Genomic DNA, 19,474 nt, shown 5'->3' on the forward strand with positions numbered 1-19,474 from the left:
ATTATAATATAACAATTATCACTTTTTCTGACTTGATGCCACATGTGGGCGTCATAGATAAATGATCCAAAACAGGTTGTCAGATTTATTTATTTTTAGCAATAACTCACATGGAATTTTGTTTTGTGTTAATGACAAAACATTATATATATTTAAGGCAAACTCCAAACGAACATACATCTGAAAAGCAACATACATCAAAGGGGGAAGAATGTGGGTGGGATAGAAAAATGACCAAAAACAGGTTGCCAGATTTTTTTTTTTTTTAAACAATAATTGACATGGATATTTTTTGTGTGTGTTTAATAACAAAACAACACACCCACACACATATATGTATTTATTTGGCAAACTGCCAACTAACACGTCTGAGAAATAATACACATCAGAGGGGGAAAAAAACACCTAAGGAAAGATGCATTTGAATTTTCTTCTCAACAACTTAAATGCTATTTTCAACCCAACTTTTTAGAGAAAAAAAAGCTTGTCAGCCAGCTGGACAGATGGTTCTGAATGAAGATATTGGCCAGCAAGATATGCCAGTTTATGAGCATACTTACACGGAGCCGGGACACGGATGGTTCCGGGCCAATTCCAATACAGGTGGCACATCTTGAATGTAAGTCTGTTGGGAGTACGAGAGTCCATGTAAATAAAATAATCTGTCAAGGCAGTATGTTAAAAATTGTTTGATAATACCAGTAGAGTGTGAGCGTAAATTGTTGCATATCTAGAGTGAATCGTATAAAGTGGCTGTTGTGTGTAAAGTTGTGATTGCGCATAAATTATTTTTGCACACTGTAAAAATAGGGCTGAACCATAAAGGGGAAACATTTTTTCCACTCACTATTTCGATTGTATTTTGTATTGTATTGTATTGTATTGTATTGTATTCGATTATATTTTCTTTGACACCAGTCATCTTCCTCTGCTCGGCAACGTAGAACGGAAGCTCTATCTCTTTTAAGTCTTAAGTCTTCCTGTGAAAGAGAAATTTTGAATACTGTCACTGTGGCAATCATTTTATCAAGGTCCTCTTGTGTATTTGAAATGATAATTACATCAACATATTACTCTGAGCAAAAACACATGGAATAGTTTTTTTTTTTGGACTACATAACTCGTTATAAGCATGCAGGTTTATTTACATATGCCATCAATGTTGAGTCATCTTGGTTCTCCACTTAGTTACCTTGCTCGCTGCTTTGCGAGTGTGGGCGCTCACGCATATACAGTGCAGGTGGAACGGCTTTTAGAACCCGTTCAAACAGTTTGGCTTTAATGCTTTATGTAAGTACTTAGGTGCAGGCATTAAAGCTGAGCAGCATTAAAGCTAACAATGCAATGGTGCTCTTTTATGGGTCCTAGGGTTGCGCGAACTGCATTGACCCTAATTCAAACTGTGCCGTATGCCTAAAACCTACACCGATGGAGGGTACTAACACACAGTGACACAGCCATTAAATTTCTATTCACAAGGCTTCTCTGATGCCAAAGTTTCAGAAACACATGAAGAGATGACTGTGCGCAATTCAAACTGCTGAGGACACTTTCAGACTTTATTTAGTGATTTAATTGCTGTATAACTTATCTAATAACTTTGTAATGTTACGTGTTGAAATGGACTTCAAGAGGTCTCGGGAAATATTTTATCTTTTGCATACCGACCTTCAAGTTTCAAAAGTAAATAAACAGTATATAAAACCATATTTTGGAAGAGGATACCTTTGCAGATGATCTGGCATGAGGTTTGCTGTATTGTACAGGGTAACATAGTGGGTAGGAAGTCCGCATCCTTGGCGAATGTGATGTGCCACGAGGAAGAAGTCCACCCTATGTGAAGAAAACAGGGAAGACAGACTTCAAACAGTATGATAGATACTCTTGCAGCATATACACACAAAGCTGTTGGGTACGATACCAGATTTGGGTGGAAATTCAATCCCCTTAACCACTGGCCCGACTGCAACTTATTTTTCTATTGCATCAGGAGACACCACCAATAATTACTGTATGATTGGTTTGCACACATGCTTGTGCGTACTATGAGCATTTTGGATTAAAAACAATTCTAAGAAGGCTGGGTGATTAATTTAGTCATTTTTTAAATTTGAAATTGAGGTCTTCGAAGATGATTTGGTGATCATCTTACTCGGGATGTTCTTTACCCAAGTGAGGACTGTGGTGAGATGAGAGCGTCAAAGGTTGCTCTTCGCTGTTTCTCCCCCACCTGCCGACATCCATGCTGGGTTCTTCAATTTGAGTGAATTTGAAAAAAATAAAAATCACGAGTATAAATCTAGTCCTGACTTTGATATGTGGTTACACATATCATGGCTGTAAAACACATAGTGTATGTTATTAAAATGATGATATACTGTACTTTTAGATTCATTTCTTCCCTGTATATCGAATAATGTACTGTTGTGGTTATGGGAGTGAGGGAGTGAGGCGGAAACAAGACAAGTGCGAGGCAATGTATGCACGCGTGACGTGTTGAAAATTAGGGAAAAAAACTCATCTATAAAATAAATAAAAAAAACTGACCAGTCTTTTTCAGTGAGCGTGTGATCCAGAACAGTTCCGGGGGAAGGCGCACCAAAACTGTTTCCAGCACATGAATAGAGGGTAGTGCTGATTCTCTTTTGAACCACAATGAAGACAAGCTTCGGCTCATAGCCTGGAAACGTCTCGAAGCATTTGATCAGCTGTGGTATCTCATACTGCTCAACCGTACGGAGCTGACCATCTGACACGCCATCCCGATACACTACAATCCTTTCTGGCAAATAATGGTTGACCTAAGGAGAAAATTTATGCACAGTAAGTATGTGGCGGTTTTGAAGAAAAACATTTCAATTACATACATATTTCTTTTCCGAATCACATTGCAAAGTTTAAATATTTGAAGTTAAATTACACCATACACCACAGCTAACATGAGGTGGATGGATTTTGTTTAATTGAACAGTAAACGGTTGTTTTTTGATAATTAAGCGGAAACGTTATTTGCCACCTTCCTCCCAACGCCAAAATAATTGCTACAACGTTACAGGAGAAATTGACAATGCTCCATTTCTGTTCACAGTACCTGTGTGAAGTAAAGGTAAAATACTGGCAGATAAAACGAAAAGTTAGTAAACACAGAAAAATGTTTTCTACGAGCTGTACACATTTTGTTTAATTATTTGGTGAAAATTGGAAATTTTATTTAAGCATTATTTTGTATTGCAAATAAAATATAATTTCTGCGCTAAACATTAAAAGTGCCAAGAGGAATTAAAAGAAGAAATACAAAAGTAGAAGTTTGCAGACAAGTATCGTAACTGCAGTAAATATGCAGCTATAACAAAGGATTAACTTTAGAGCTAGAGACACAACAATTGAAAAATGTTCTTTTGGGCAATAACTTACTGTTTTCATTGAGGATTCTGAGCTGCTTAGCTACTTAGATGTCGGCATCGCAAGATGGCCGTTGTTGGCTTCACTAGTCGCTACTGCTAGTAAGTGGCATTCTTAGATTCTTAAAATAAAAAATTATTAGAATAGTAGACCTAATAATAAACAAAAACAAATCTTTTTTTTAATTCTATCAGTGAGCATTTTTGCCTTCACTGAGTTTTCTCCTATCTTTGATTGTGAAGCGCTCACTTGCGCTGCCTGACGTTTTGATTGTGGCTTCTGGCACAAACAGGTGGACTTCATGGGGAAAACTCATTATTCACTGAAATCAAAAACATCATCCAAAATATATACTCATTATAAGGGTGTAAGATGCATTTTTGAATTCTGAGTTAAATATAATATAATGAACTATATTATCTATGAATGCTTAAATTGAACATTTTCCTCCCTGTACTATCTATCCTTTTATTATTGTGCCTTCAGTGAAAAAAAAAAAAAAAAAGAAGAAAATATGTGCAGTTAAAAAGAGCAAATTTATTCCCTCATAAAATTTGATTTGTTGCGGCTTTTTTTTATACATTGGCGGCTGCCTACTTCTTGAATGTGGATTTGTGTGGCCCTGCTATAAGTACTTACCGGTACTAAATTACTTTCTACCAATCAGTCAATGAAATCCTGGCCGATATATACCGTATTTTCCGCACTATAAGGCGCACCAGATTATAAGGCGCACCCTCAATTAATAATGTTTTTTAAAACTTTTTCAATCACAATATGGTAATACTCAAAGTAATAATAATAACTCAAATAACAACTTTAAACTCTCAATAGCATAATAACTCAATATGACCAACCTTGTTCAACTGTAAACACACAAAAGAAACAGGTAAAGCTTACTTTATCAGTTCATTCCCCATCTACCAATCCCAATCTCAATATTGATCCATATATAAGGCACACCTGATTATTAGGCGCACCATCAGCTTTTTAAAAAATATAGGCTTTTAGGTGCGCCTTATAGTGCGGAATATACGATAATAAGCTACAAACATAACTCACAACATTGACAAGGCGCTTTACAAAATTACAATCAACCATACCAGGCATTGAATTATTGTATTAGTTCAGCACTGATATATAAACGCATATTGTGTATACCTCATGATACTTGCGCAATGCATCCAACAAACAAAATGTGAAACCATGGATGAGTTCCTCATTAGGTCCTTGAAAAGTTACTCTGGAATACCAACGGGTTATTGAGCTATTAAAAAGGAAAGAAAAGAAGCGTCAAACCTTATTATAATCTCATATTAATATTACTGTATGTATAAGACTCATAGAGGGCAAAAACAGATTTGCGATTCTGGGCATGGAACCAATAAAAGAAAAAAGACTTACCTGTTAATACTTGCGACAAAGCCCATGACCGATTGCCGAGCCTTGCTGGTGTCATGGTGGACATCAACTCCCACCACCATCAAGTTTTTCTATTATGAGTGGTACAGTATACAAGTACAAATTTATCAAACACAATCACATATAGAGGATATAGAAAACTACATAGCCACTCTGGTGCCAGAGTATGAGAAAAAAAAATATTTGCCAATCTTTTCCCTCAGTTAGGGTTCACTATATTTACTAGTCTGTTCCCTCAGTTTACTAACCTGAAACCTCAGTTTACTAATCTGTTCCTTCAGTTTACTAACCAGTTCCCTCAAAAATACAACAGTAAAACTCCTTTAAAATGAAAGCCAGAAATTTTTCACAACAGGGGACTTTACACTAAAGCATATTTACTTACATTAATTTCTTGCATAACTTTGCTTCATCCATCCATCCATCTTTCATCTTTATTACTTTTATTGTGTCTTCAAGTGTTGGGTTGGTTTAACCTCTGCGCGGCTGCACGTGTCAAAATGACGTTATTTTGGCAACCACGCCCCTCTGCGCGGAGTCCACACGGCACGGATTTTGCATTTTTTTTTTTTAATAAACGGACAACATGGTGGACGGACTATTGCTTGTGGAAGTTTGCCGATAAAAACACCTTCATGACTCGTCTGCAAAGGAATACCGTGATCTAAATACCATAAACAACTCCTGGTGAGCATCACGTTGGGGAGAGATGAGAAGTCTGTTCAGATCGTTTGAATCGACTAGGATTCTCCACCTGTTATGTAGTTATGTTGATTGGATGCTGTAGAGTCAATTTACTGCCACCTATAGTATGAGAGAATATCGTCTGAATGCAGGGGAAGCCGCTCCGAGTATACAGTGCTGCAAGACACGTGCCGAGTTATTTGATATTTTACTTAATTACACCTCCTTAATCAAATAACTAGGGTTCCGTATTCCAATCTAATGGTATATCAATGTATCAAAAACAAGAATAAATCTGCCTTGATAATATATAAATGTTATAACATTTACCACAAAAAATGTAGGGCATCAGTATTAGTCCTCTTTAAACAGGTGTTAAAACAATAATCATGAATAAATCAGACCAAAACTGCAAAATTGTTCTTTAAAGAACGAACTTTGGACAATCAGCCTTCTCCTGTGACAGAAGTAGACTTTGGAACACACTGAAGTGAAGTCCAACTTGGACTTTAAGAAGTTCAGTTCCAAAACTAATACCTGGCTAAAGAAAAAACAAGAACACAATCATCTATAAATAGTGTGGACACTGAACTATGTGGTATGTTTTGTTTGTTTTTTAATTTCTTTTAAAATGATAGACAATGTATATTTTATTCTAAGGCAGATCTGATATATCATGTAATATATGATTATTACATGTTTGAATTGTTAAGATTCCTTGCTGTTTGTATTTGGCGTATATTTTTTTATTGTTTTGTAATGGTGTTTAAGTGGCCAACTAGGGACCAGAGTTGAGAATATGCACTATACACCATGCTATAACCTCTGCATGCATCACTTCAGCTTCAAGCCTCTAACTATAGCTGATCATTGTCCCTAGCAAAATAAAGCTTTATTCCTTTATTCATCTTTCAAGTAAAATAATTAAGAATCTATTTGTAGCTCAGTAGCAGTCAAGTTGTATAATCAAGTTTAAGTACAAGTGAATGGACAATCCTCCACCCTTTGCCTTACCAGTCAGTTAGTGTCCAGTTAGTTTGATATTCCACTGTGTAACTATGTTTTCCGTGAGTAACATGACATTTTACTCCATGAGTTTCCTGTGTTGTGTGATCCAAAGTCGCAACTTACCTTGTTCACCAATGATCGCACATTAACGAGGAAGCTCTCTGCGTTTCCCCTGCCCGTTTACAGCCTGTACGTCGCCTGCAAAGTGTCAGGTGTTCACTGTAGCTCAGGGTTTACAGTCTACCCAGCCGACTGGAAGTGCTCGCATGTGGCGTAGAGACTGTAAACAAAAGCGAGGGAAACGCGGAGGCCTGGGAGCTAGGCTAAAGCTAACACCGTACTGGTTCTCTCTACTCAGCATTTTCCTCGCTAATGTGTGGTCATTGGTGTACAAGATTGACGAGTTGCAACTTTAAAGAATAAAACACAAGAAACTCAATGTCATGTTACTCACGGAAACATAGCTACACAGTGGAATACCGCACAGTGCTATCAAATTAGCTGGATGCAACTCAGTGACTCAGTAAGACAAAGGTTGGAGCACTGTGTATTTACCTTTACTTAACCATTTACTGGGCACAGCGGGCGACTATTTTTAAGTCCTAAAAATGCAAGATTTTCAAGATTTTAGAGAAATTTAAGGATACGTTGGAATTTAAGCAACGGCTGATACGCTTTCGGCCGTTTTGCCTGTTTACAATATGGGCGGAAAGCGGCCGCTGAGCCCAGTAAAGGGTTTAACCTAAATATACTGGATACTGGACTGGGGGTAGCTGCACGATATGTTGTGGGATTTGACGGTCTGCTATCGTTTTTTGCTTTGTTTTGTTTGTTCTACTCTGATGGATTGAATATTATTAAATAAGAAAGGGGTAGGAGTATATAAGTGTTTTACTTCTCCCTACTGCTTTTTTGAACTTATGGCAAGATTGATGTTCATATTGCTATTGTTTTTTTGTTTTGTTTTTATGTTAAATGATTATTGTTTATTCATGCAAAAAAGGAATTGTATATTGTTTTTTTAAATGTGTTTGTTTTGCTTGATTTTAAGTTCAAAATACATAACTTCTGTACAAATAGATTCTTGTTTGTTTTACTCAAAAGTTGTGAATGCTCTACAGTGCAATACAGTGCTCTACACTGATTCATTATTAATGGTTAACCTAAAGATGGAGGATACTTTTTTTCCATCTAGGAAGCAAACACGTTTGTTTTGTAGGATGAAAACTGCTTCAGGCATCGAGAACACTAAACTGGTATTTGACACACTTCCCGTTTGCTTTTTTGAATTGGAGGCACACTGCGGAAGGCAGGCGGTCATTGAGGAAGGTGGACGCCAGCACGTTACCCAAACCAGTACAACAAACAATTTGTAGTTTTAGACTGAGCTTCGACACCATCATGTGTAATGTGTGTTTTTTTAATTAATTTATTTATTTTTATATGATGATGATGATTGTTTTGGTTTTGATTTGTTGGTTTTGGTTTAATTTGCTGTGTTTACTTTTTAGAATTTTGTGTGATGCCAACCAACAGCTTTTTGTACTACATTGTTAGGGCCCTTTTTATGTTTTTAATGTACTCGTCTGGCCAAGGGCTGTGCATTGTGGTTGGTGTCGCGGCATTTCTTTTATTGTTGAATTAATCTACAGTTTATTTGCGTGCAGCATGAGGCTAACAGTGCTGAAAGTGTGCCTAGCACCCTCTTACCTTTGTACGGAGCCTTTTTGGTGCCTAGGTACAAAAAAAAAACAAAAACAAAAAAAAAAACAAAAACACATTCGTTCGCTCAGTTTAGTAATCCGGTAGCTCAGTTTACTCAACCGTGCCCTCAGGTATCCATACCACTGTAAATGCTGTATTGAAAGGACGTGTCCCTGGGTGATGATGTGAGAGCAGTGCGACGAGAGGGAGCATTTGTGGTGAGTGAGTGTAGAATAAACGGCAGTTTTGTGTTCCCTTCCCGTTTAACGAAAAGTGTATGGAACACCTCCAACGGGACACGCTACATTACTAATAATTAAAGATGGAAGTACAGTGGCAGATTCGGACTTTCGCAATCAATACACACTAATAGCGACAATGGCAAAAAAAAAACATTTGTAAAATGCTTAAACCATCAATCTGTGTGTGTATTTTCCAAATGAGGGAACTGGTGTGGCAATGAAGGTATCTAGGCACTGATATACATGGATTCATAACATAACACAACATACCTTTCCCGCCATAATAATGTGTGGCTCTTGCTAAGCTATGGTGCTTACCAAAGGTACACTAACAGTCCAAAGTTCTCCTCCTAATTTGCTGTTCACTTGCAGGAGTATCTTTTGGGCCACGCTCTTTAACTTCTGTTGCTGAGAAATTGTCCGGACATTGATAGCCTAGCAAGAAAACACAATATTAATCGTATCAATGATAAAAGGTTAGATGAGGTTTCAAATTCCCAAATTGTACAGTAGTCACAGATTTTGTTCATCTCCTTCTGTAATAATTGTAATAAATTCAGCTATTCATGTAAATCATAGCTATTACAAACACATCAAGGTACACAAAGTACATCAATGGAATAAAAGTAAAATCTTTAGTTGAAAATACATTTTGGAAAAAGATAAAAAGAAATCTTGTAGAAGGGAGCTTGCATTATGTGTTTTGGTCATAGACATACTATAACTGTCTATAACAGTCTGCTTGATATTCAAACTTTTACATACTATAGAAAACAAAGTAATTACAAAAAATATAGGTAATTTGAACAAATCAAACTTGACAGGCAACAGAAAATAAGGGCAATTACCTAAAAACGCCTGCAGATGGAGACGAAACAACACAAATACAGCGAATCCCCTAGGGTCACAACAGTTGTTTTTGTCGCAAAGCTGGAAAAATACCGTTAAGAGGGGACAAAAAAACTCTGTATTCCACTTTAACACATGAAAAAAACGTAAGCCGGGGCGCTGTAACATATTTAGTATTTGTTTTCATTTATTAACATTTGTTTTCTGTTTTGAATTAATATGTTAGGAGTTAGCGCGTTTGATTGAGGTCCGTGTAAGAGAGGGGTAAAGTTGCGCTGAAAGAAAAAAAAAAGGAGAGGATTTGACCATGCGCAGTTGTCGTTTTATGCCGTTTTAGCACGGCATTCACAGTGAATGGGACCCGTGTACAGTCGCCTTCGGAGACCCGAGAAGCTCTTTTTAAGGCTTTCGCAATGAAGTGTTATCCAAGCAAACTTTCCACATATGGAGCTTGGTTTGTTTCCGTAAGTTTAGAAAGCTTTCTTTTTTTCAATTGACCGAGTTGATGATCCCCGCGCATGCGTAGTTTGACTTCCCAGGGAATGTGTGATGCTGCACGGCTGTTAGAATAATTGTAAATATAGTGATTATACATTTTCTACAAAATATAAATGCTTGCAATGAAGAAATGGTTTGCTGTGTGAATGATTGTGGTTAGGATTATAATTATTATAGTGACTATAAATTTGCTACAAAACATAACTGCTTGCAAAGAAGGTATGCTGTGAGAATGAGTGTGAGAAAAACTGTCTTAGTATCGTTTTGTCTCAAGCAGAATGACGGCCACTCAAGCCTGCCAGCTGAAGCGCTCCTGCAGCTGTGATTCTTATCGATGCCTCGCTACGCATAGTATTTCATAAGAATAACTTGCTACGCATAATGTTTTATCATGCATGCATTACTTTCTCACCCGCATGCTCACACATAGAAGGACCTTGCTCACTTTGAGGTCTTTTTAACCAAATCACTTGGTTCAGCCATTATTGACACTGATTGCACATGCACTGTTTGTGGTGAGAAGTGGCTGGACAGCTACATTACTTAACTCAAACAGTCAAATCAACAAGCTGTTGTAAACAGAACCTCCAAGTTGCATTCCCTTCAGATTTGAAGATGGGCTAGTGGTGCGGTCCAATAAAGAGTAAAGATTCCTGACAAGACTGGACAAACACAATCCAGACCAGCTACAGAGATTTATTCAAAGTTCTGGATATGTTGATGCAGATTCTCTTGCCATTTGTCACTGTATAATGCAAAATTTGTGAATATTTTAAGTTGTTCTCTTGTTCTGAATGTACAATAACTTAATTTGTCATAAAAACGTAGTTGTATGAGTTGCCAAGAATGGATTTCCTGTTTTGAGAATTAAACTAGGTGTCATCGGGTCCATCCGTCTCCATACAAAATAACAGCATTCTTCAAAAGATGACTGAACACAGAGGCTGTTTTGCTGAATGACCTATGTATCATTATTTAACAAAATCTATCTATGTCAATGCTTAAGTTCATTGTGGACCGGTTTTTATACGCATTTTACCAAATGGATACTGCTCATACATTTGTCAAAAAAATAAATACAATTGTTAATTTTTGACTGGTCTGACTTAATAGGAAGCAAAAAAGTGGTGTTAAACCTGTAATAGAAAATAAAATGTAGTCATAGATGAAAATCTGCTGCACTAACTATGATGTAGAAAGGGAACATTGTAAAAAAAAACAATTCCGCAAAAACAAACTCACAAGTAGTCTGATTTTCAGTGATTAATTTTCATGCCATTTTGATTGACACTTACCATTAGCTAATCATTACTTTGATATTTTTGTTTTAGTAACAGACTGATGAACATAAAATCGATTAATTTGTAGTTGCTGAACCATGAGTATGCAAAGTCCACTTACCTTTTTCCATTGTGTCATTTGGCAAAAGACATTTTGTATTAAAGACACTTAAGGAACTAATGTAAAATGTGGAGGAAAATGCATAGTACAGCTCGGTAAAAACAGAATTACAGTTAATTATCAATAAGTACAGTATGTCATTTGTTTTGTATTGTGCTGCTGTACGATACCTGGGACGGAATGGGATTATTAACGCAGCAGAGCTTCTTGATGGCACTGTAGAGATCTTCTCTATTCCCTACCAGGATGCAGACAACAAGTTGCAAATGAGGCTGTAAAGAATTAAAAATATGACAGCGTTTTGAATGGACCCCCAGCACACGGCTATTTGTTCATTTTCAGGCATGAGCTGAAATCTGTTTTGGGGATTTCAATTTTCTAATGCATGTACATAATCAGTTTCAGGGTCAAACTGCCACTGTCTTATTTACAGTGATCACATTTTTTTCACGGTTAATTAGGACCGGTAACCCCCCCCCGCGATAAGTGAAAACCGCTAAGTCTAATTAAAGTCAAATCTGTACCTGATCATACATAATAACAATGAGAGTTTACATTTGAAATACTATTTTATTAAAAAATAAATCTAGGTAAGAGATTTCAACCGGTCCGGTGAAGGTCTTTGCGCCTCTCTCTGTCTTGGAGCAGCAAAAACAGCCTGCGTGTTTTACGAATGAGACGCATTGGCATATCCAGGTGTGAATAACAAGCAGGAGTTGAGCAGGGAGTGCATTTCAACTCCTGCCCTCATTGGTTGATGGTCACGGGAGCCAATCGCCAATGTGGTAACTAGTGTTGTTGTGGTTAAAGAACTCCTTCCTTTATGAGGGGGCGGAGCCGCCGGCCGCACACCAATTATCTATCTGTCGTCAGAGACCTGCTTAAACATGGCAGGGTAAGGAAAATGACACTGGGTTATTTCCTCGCCACCCGTGCATCTCCAGCCTACGTCTCCTCCTTGCTATTGCCAAGATTACTCGTCTCAGTGCTTTTGTGTTGTATTTTAAGTCCCTGGAACCTTTTGAAAGATATTTGAGTTGATACTTTGTCGTTCTCCTGTGGGCTCCGGCCCTTCTGGTTTTTCGCGATCAACAGTTTTTCTTGTGTCGCACTTTTGCATTGAACTTTTATGTTTTGCAACTTTACTATCGTACTTTTTGTGTTGCCCTCTCTGTTAGCCCTTTTGGATTCATTTTAGTGACTTTTCTGATTTAGGAAATTCTGTTGCATCTCATTCTATGCGTGCTCTTTCGGTTATTAAATCCACTCATTCGATCTCACTCCAAAAGTGCCTGTTTGTTTGGGGTCCGCTACCCGTTCGGGTTCAAGGTATTCTTGACAGTTCTGTTACTTGCATTAATTTCTACTAAAAATAAATAAAAAGACACTAAGAATAATGTTTTGGACTTTTTCTTGCTCTGTCCTGTTATATCAAACTTGCACCGCACCATGGCCCCAAAACAAAGACACAGTATGTACAAAATTGTGAATTCTGTGAACCGTTACACCCTTATTACAAAAGCAACTTGATGAAAACCAAGCCTATCTTAGTTAAAATACAGGTATGCTTCGAATAGAACCAGCATTACATTGAAAACTAGAATGTACATTATGCATATTGCTAAAACGTATGTCTTACCTCACTAGTGAGCTGAGATTTGATGCTCTTGACATAAGATTCTGTGCGATCATCTCCCAGCTCCACAAACACGGGACGAGCCACGAGAATCCCAAGAGGTCCGCCCACCTTGTTAAAAGTCAAAACCAGTTCCTCAGCTTGGTCTGCACATCGTCGAGGGTAGAAAATGGCCCAGCTTTTCAGGGGGACCTAAAAGGTTGATTTGTCTATGAATATAAATGATCATAAACCTGCTCAAGTGACCAACCGTGGTGACTTTGTAGGCTTTAAAAGAAGTTATTTCAAATGTATAAATATTGTGGATTTTCTGTTGTGGTCGTTTGCAATACAGCTACTAAATGGTTATGCATTTGTCACCTTTTGTGATTTTTTTGCAGTGATGACTTTAAAGTCCTGTGTGACTGGTTTATTCTTTATGTACCAATTTCTATGCAATTGCTATGGTCCTTTAGTTTGCTTTATGTCATATGAGATTGAAAAATTGTCAAAATGTCAAGTCAAGCTCTCAAGCTGTCATGTCACAATGCCTTTAGTTTTTAGTTTACAAGTTTAGTTCCTGAATCTGGGTTGTATCTTTGTATGGGTTTAGTTTCTGAGTCTACGGTTCTAGTTTAGTTATGGTAAATGGACTTTCACTTATATAGCGCTTTTCTACCTTAGGTGCTCAAAGCGCTTTACACTAACTAGTCATTTACCTACTGATGACGCAGCATCTCTACGAGTGTATTTAAGACTAGATTGAGTTTCCAATAGGGCAGGGCAAAATTGTCTTGCCACCTGTGAGGGGGGGATGGATCATCTCAGCAAAGCAAAAGTGCTCACTATCACACATTTAGACAGATTTGTGATCAATCTTTGAAAGAAATAATATTACAGAAATGGTAGGATAGTATCTGGAATGGTTTTTAGATCTTTAAGTCCATCTCATGGAAACTGGGAGCAAAAACAAAACTGTTTATATTTTTTTGTTGACTGAATGTGTTTGAAAGTATATAGAGTGGGCCCCCGTGTTACGAGATTAATCTGTTTCGAGGCTAATCCGCGGTTGGGGTCGTAAGGCGAATTCGCCATATGATGGGCAATCCAAACCTATGTTAAATAGCTAATGCGTTTAGAACACCAGGTAAAAACATCAAAATTGGACAAATATATTAAAAATTGGTACCCAAATAGTATAGTAAGTGCTACGTATATATAATATTCATGTATACAATCAGAAAACATAATAAATAAAAAATATAGAAAGGATTTATTTACCTTTGAGTGCCGCTTGTTATGCCCATATTCCCTAAAGGTTATCTCCAGCATCGTTTCCATATAAATTATCTTCTTACTTCTCTCTAACATCACTAACAAGCTTGGGAGCCATGGCTAACCCTTTCAACTTTGAATTAAGCAGTAAAATGCACTATAAATACAGTTTTGTAACCACTCACAATCGAACAAAGCTTTACAGTTCTGCCATTTTGAAACAAGTGAGGCTGACCAATAGCAGACCACCATCTTGGTGAGGAGACACTGACAAATAGCAGACCAGAATTGTAGTGATGCGTTGCAGGGATGGCTACTGAAAATAAGTGTAACTACCTAAAATCGCCTGCAGGTGGAGACAAAACAACACAAATACAGGCAAGCCCCTAAGGTTGTGAGTTGTTTTGGACAGAAATCCGGAAAAATATCATTGAGAGGGGATGAAAAAACTCAGTATTCCAGCTCGCAACATGAAAATAACATAAGTCAGGGACGTTGTAACACGGGGGGTCCACTGTGTCACTGTCCAAAATTATGCGCCGGGAACGTACGGACGCAGGCAAATGAGAGCACCGAATATGACATTATTAACAAGTAATATTATTAGTTAATGCATCGCTTAGCTGTTTCACTCTATCCAAGTAGCCGTTTTCCTCTATCCAAGTTTGTCTGAATTCTTTTGAACGCATCATATGCAAGTCATCATGTTGGCAGCGACTTCTGCCGTGTCACACGACAGTGTAACTGATCAGCAATTTCTTAGCATCCTTTACCATTGAGTGAATATGATTATTTAATTGTTGCATGTTTATGGAGTAAGATTACTGTCAAAAAGACCTATGTGTGTTTAACCATTCGTATGCACGTCTAACCAATCATATGAGTTTGAGTCGAAGTTGTGTTAAGTTTGAATTGTCTTCGTGTGAGTACAATTCTAAATTTTGTGTTTGAATTTTGGCCCAAAAAGGCTTCAGTTGAGCATCATTAAAATGCACATACATTATTCTTTACCTTGAAGTGTGATGAGCTATTGAAAGCTTGGTATTCTTTGCTGTTTAATTCCGCCATTCTTTGCTTGGCGCAGATCAATTTACTTTGCGCCTAGTAGCTTGGCGTGCAAATTCAAAATACTTTACACTCGCCACTTTTCAATTCGTAGTCATGAAAAATCAAACAAATAATTCAAACACACACAATTTGCTCAAAGACAATTCAAACTCAACACAATTTAAAGTTGTACTCATACGAATGATTAAACACATATACTGTAGGTACGAATGGTTGAACATGCAAACCTTTTGCCAGTGATCTTACTCCATACGCACTGATGTTGGTCAAGACTCGATAAGATGGTCATAATTTGGGGAAAAATGCATCGCGAGGAAGAGTCAAGCTAATCGGAATGCAAACACTATTTAGAGGAAACATTTATATATATATATATATATATATATATATATATATATATATATATATATATATATATATATATAAAAAATAAAAAAGTAAAAATAAGGCTATAGCAATGACTGCCAGATAGTATTTGGTGTATTTATTTTGAAGTTGATGTATCGTGTTGGTGGCATGTTATAATATGTTATTGTTATATCTGGGGATATCAAATAACAAAGATAGGAATAGAAAATGGGAAAAATCCTTGCATACTTTTCAAGTACCCCCATTACTCAAGGATCAACTCAGCTAAATAGGAATTCAAGTTTAGCAATGACATTTGAATACATGAATGATTGTGGGAGAACCAAAACAAAAGTCCCAGTCCCACATAATTCCCAATTCTCGGTGCCCAACCCTAATGATGTCCAATAATAACACAATGGAACCCAGACAGCAGCAAAGATGTCTAAATTGCGGTGGTCACTATTATGATGATTTGAATTTTTTTTTATGTACTTTTCATCATAAGTCAAGTACCATTCATTATCCAAAATACAGTTATGAAATGGCAGCTACTTACAGAGCTGATTGAAGCTAGCCTGACAACCTCTCTGGACCAAGATCCATCAGCACCAATGGTAAATGATGACGTTTGGACACAGATAGTTTCAAGAGGCAGAGTTCTACCCTTTACCTGAAAATTGAAAATAGAAATTTTACTTCAGCAAAATGGTCTAGATTTACTTGTAATGAACATTTAATTTAGAACATTTAATATGGAATTTGGTTAAAATATTCTCATTTTTTAACAGTATGACTTACCAGCAGAATTTCTGAACCAAGTTTGAGTCCCCACTGGCTGACTTCTTTGTTGCTGTCGTGGTTACTGTTTATGGTTTTCAGAAGTTGCTTTATTGAATTGATGTGCTGCTCACCATTCATGTTAATGTGGATGGTCAGGTCCTAAAATATTCAATTATAAATGCTGAATTTCGGCCAGTCAATTAACTTGACGAATTACACAGAAGTAAAGACCTCAACTTTTTAAGTTTTGATGAGCGGAGAACAAACGATAATCAAGAGCTAAATAAAAATGATATAAAAATATGCGTCTAAAATTATGCTAACAAATAAAATGCCAATAAAATGTACCTTCATTGCTCTGAAATCCTTCCTCATAATCTCTGGGATCCCAGTCATAAAAGACAGCTCAGGAACTAATAGGATCTCCCCAGTAATGACTTGCTGGAAGGAATAGGTTTTAATCATGAAGTGTTACAACAGTGAAATGTTCATTGTTTGAATTACAAATGTTTTGAATTATTATTGGTGCACTTTGATTGGATTAGGGTTATGATTAAAATAATTGGATTGCGGATAATGAGAGAAGCAATACATACAACAGAAAGTTCACACTTTTCAAATGCATTGTGATGTGTTTTAGACAACAAGAATGTCCTATTACAAGTGCCTTGACCCGAATAGAACAGAAGAGAATGCCTTGCAACTGTATGCAGGTATACAGTGAAATTAGGAGCACTGCTCCTAGAGGTGGATATTAATACAAAAAATTAATGGAATCATAAATAATAAATAAACAGAATAGAAAATCAGTTTCACAGGAGTGCAATTGTAATTTTCACTGTGTTCTTGTTTTGTTATTTAGAGCATTACTAGCTCTGGGGACAATGCTGTCCCTCAGTCTTGTTTGTCTGGCTTTTTCCTTTTTAAGTCTAAAATGCAAGTAGATATGTGCACCCATTTTATAGTGCTGAAATAGCTTCCTTGCTCATTTAGAACAGTCTTTGTCCATGAGAGATAATCTGATCAACAATTGATTAGGTCTATTAAAATCCAGTGCTTTTAATTATATTTTGTAAAGAGCCCCCTAGAAAAGAGAAAACATTTTACCCCCTCGCCACTTGCCAAGCCAACCATGAATACGATTATTATTTATGAAAATTGTGTAAGTATACCTAAAACTGTATCCTTTTGAACAATAACAAAAGGAAAAAGCAATATAAACCAACGTTCAAAAACTGTTAAATATTTTTTTTAAAACAGAATTTATACAAGTTAAAGGTTTGTCCAAGCAGAAATATCCCAAATGCATCAAAGTGCCTGAAAAAAAATGCCAATCCTTATGTTATCACAATTACACACACTTCACATGGCAAAAACAAATCTCTTTCCCTGCAGTTATCTGCGCATCCCCTGGCATCGTCTCACCTATTTTTTTGTCAACAAAAGTCCAGTCTCTTGGCAATCACTACCTTACTTTCTGTGCTTTTTTTTTACTCCTGACAGTTGATCTTTATACTGAAGATAGTAACATCAAGTATGCCTCAAAACCTAGATTAGACCACATTAATATCAATACAAATTTTTGCATGACAAAAATCAATTAATTTCGACGTCGAATCAACCAGACAAATCCCAGACATTAGCTCCCTCCGTCAAAACTTGCAAATATTTGCATCTCAGTAGGATAGGCTCTTACCATCTCCGGATGGGTACATTATATAGTAGAAGTCAAACAGTTTCCTGTCTTTGATGTGCTAGCTGCAATGTCTTAGCCGGTTCTAACCATCATCAGCTTTGTGAATTTACGATTCAAATTGTGAAGTTGTGGCTTGAAGGTATAATTGACACATTAAATTTGGAAAGAGTAAGATATACTGTACACTGACAGGCAAAACCCAACAATTTGAAAAAACTATGCTAATCCCTTATGCCATAAGGGATAAGCATATTTATGTACAGTACACCATAAGGCTTATGGTGTATCTTGTCAAAGCATGTGCAACTTCGACAGCTCGATGAATACACATTATCCAGAGTGCTGCTTGGTCTTCCTGTAGGATGGGGGGCATGGGTTTTAAGAGTCAACCTAGAATTAGTTATTTGATCATTTGTTTGTGTCAGTCATATGTCACTGACGTAATACTGTACACATTCTAAAATACAAAAAGATGGAAAAAACTAATTGAAAGTTTTACCTTTCCCCCTGGCTTGGATCGCTCCTTTGGTTTATGGATGAGAAGAGGCTGGTCCATGTCTTGAATAACAATTCCATAGTTCTTGCTGTTGATTAATGCACAGTAAAGCATAATACAGTGAACCCTCATTTATCGCGGTAGATATGTCCTGGAACCAGCTGAAAATCCGCCAACTAGTGACCCCACTTTTCACATTTGGAATAAATAAATAAATAAATAAATAAATAAATAAATAAATGATTAAAAAAAAATTAACGTGAAAAGTCTTCATGCTATACATATTGTTTCAGACAAATATTACTGCAGTACACATATTTGCTTGAATCTTAAATTGTTAAACCTTGTACACTATACAGTAGTGAACTGATCCCCTTTTCCTTTAAAGTCTTGCACTGCTGCGGTCATATGAGACGCGGCCCGGACATTGAATTCAAGTCTAATATGTACATGATCAAAGATGATCACAGTGGAGAGTTCACACTTGAAATACTATTTTATTATAAAAGAAATCTAGGTAAGAGATTTGGGCTGGCGAACGTCTGCTCCTTACTGTGTGTCTCTCTGCCCCGACAATGTGTGTGTGTGTGCCTTTTGCTGTGGGTGCGCTTCATGACTGACACGAACGTGCCTGTGGGGCAGGAGTTGGGGCGGGAGTAGATTAAAACTCCACAGGCATGCGCTGTATTATTCATGAAGCGCGCCCCCGCGCTGTTGTTGTCAACACACAGGCAGGAGGAAGAAACAGAGGAGACGTTCACCAGACCGTTGGAAACTTTCCAAGGCCGCTACTAATATGACTGCAGCTGCGCGAGTCAAAAAAGGGCTTCACTATTTCTTCTTCCGTCGGCAAACGGCAATCCAGATTGCTAAAGCAACTTCCATATGGACGATTGTTTTATTACGACTCGTAACATCTCGCTTTGCTGAATTGCCATAGGTGATTTCAGCAGATTTTCAGCCGTCTTCTAATGTTCGCTCGT

At 37.1% G+C, this 19,474-nt stretch overlaps 1 protein-coding gene across 4 annotated transcripts in view; it reads right to left on the reverse strand.

Annotated features, from left to right (window-relative positions):
• Window positions 1-74: 74 nt before the first annotated feature.
• Window positions 75-19,474, reverse strand: part of piwil2 (piwi-like RNA-mediated gene silencing 2) — a 38,518-nt gene continuing 19,118 nt past the window's right edge. For 2 of the 4 annotated variants that reach the window (XM_088417608.1, XM_088417536.1), the window contains exons 13-24: window positions 18,495-18,579; window positions 16,648-16,740; window positions 16,318-16,458; window positions 16,076-16,189; window positions 12,850-13,038; window positions 11,381-11,482; window positions 8,781-8,897; window positions 4,807-4,895; window positions 4,564-4,669; window positions 2,548-2,801; window positions 1,726-1,833; window positions 75-625 (exon numbers count right to left, since the gene is read on the reverse strand). In XM_088417608.1, the coding sequence (XP_088273734.1) occupies window positions 469-625; window positions 1,726-1,833; window positions 2,548-2,801; window positions 4,564-4,669; window positions 4,807-4,895; window positions 8,781-8,897; window positions 11,381-11,482; window positions 12,850-13,038; window positions 16,076-16,189; window positions 16,318-16,458; window positions 16,648-16,740; window positions 18,495-18,579 (1,555 nt within the window). In that variant the 3' untranslated portion in view covers window positions 75-468. Of the gene's footprint in view, window positions 626-847; window positions 981-1,725; window positions 1,834-2,547; window positions 2,802-4,563; window positions 4,670-4,806; window positions 4,896-5,496; window positions 5,629-8,780; window positions 8,898-11,380; window positions 11,483-12,849; window positions 13,039-16,075; window positions 16,190-16,317; window positions 16,459-16,647; window positions 16,741-18,494; window positions 18,580-19,474 lie in introns of those variants that run through there. The other 2 variants (XM_088417689.1, XM_088417773.1) reach the window with 2 other exon arrangements.

This window comes from Hippichthys cyanospilos, chromosome 1 (genome assembly GCF_059441005.1).
Source record: "Hippichthys cyanospilos isolate Australia breed blue-spotted pipefish chromosome 1, RoL_Hcya_1.0, whole genome shotgun sequence".
In the NCBI taxonomy this organism is placed as follows: Eukaryota; Metazoa; Chordata; class Actinopteri; order Syngnathiformes; family Syngnathidae; genus Hippichthys; species Hippichthys cyanospilos.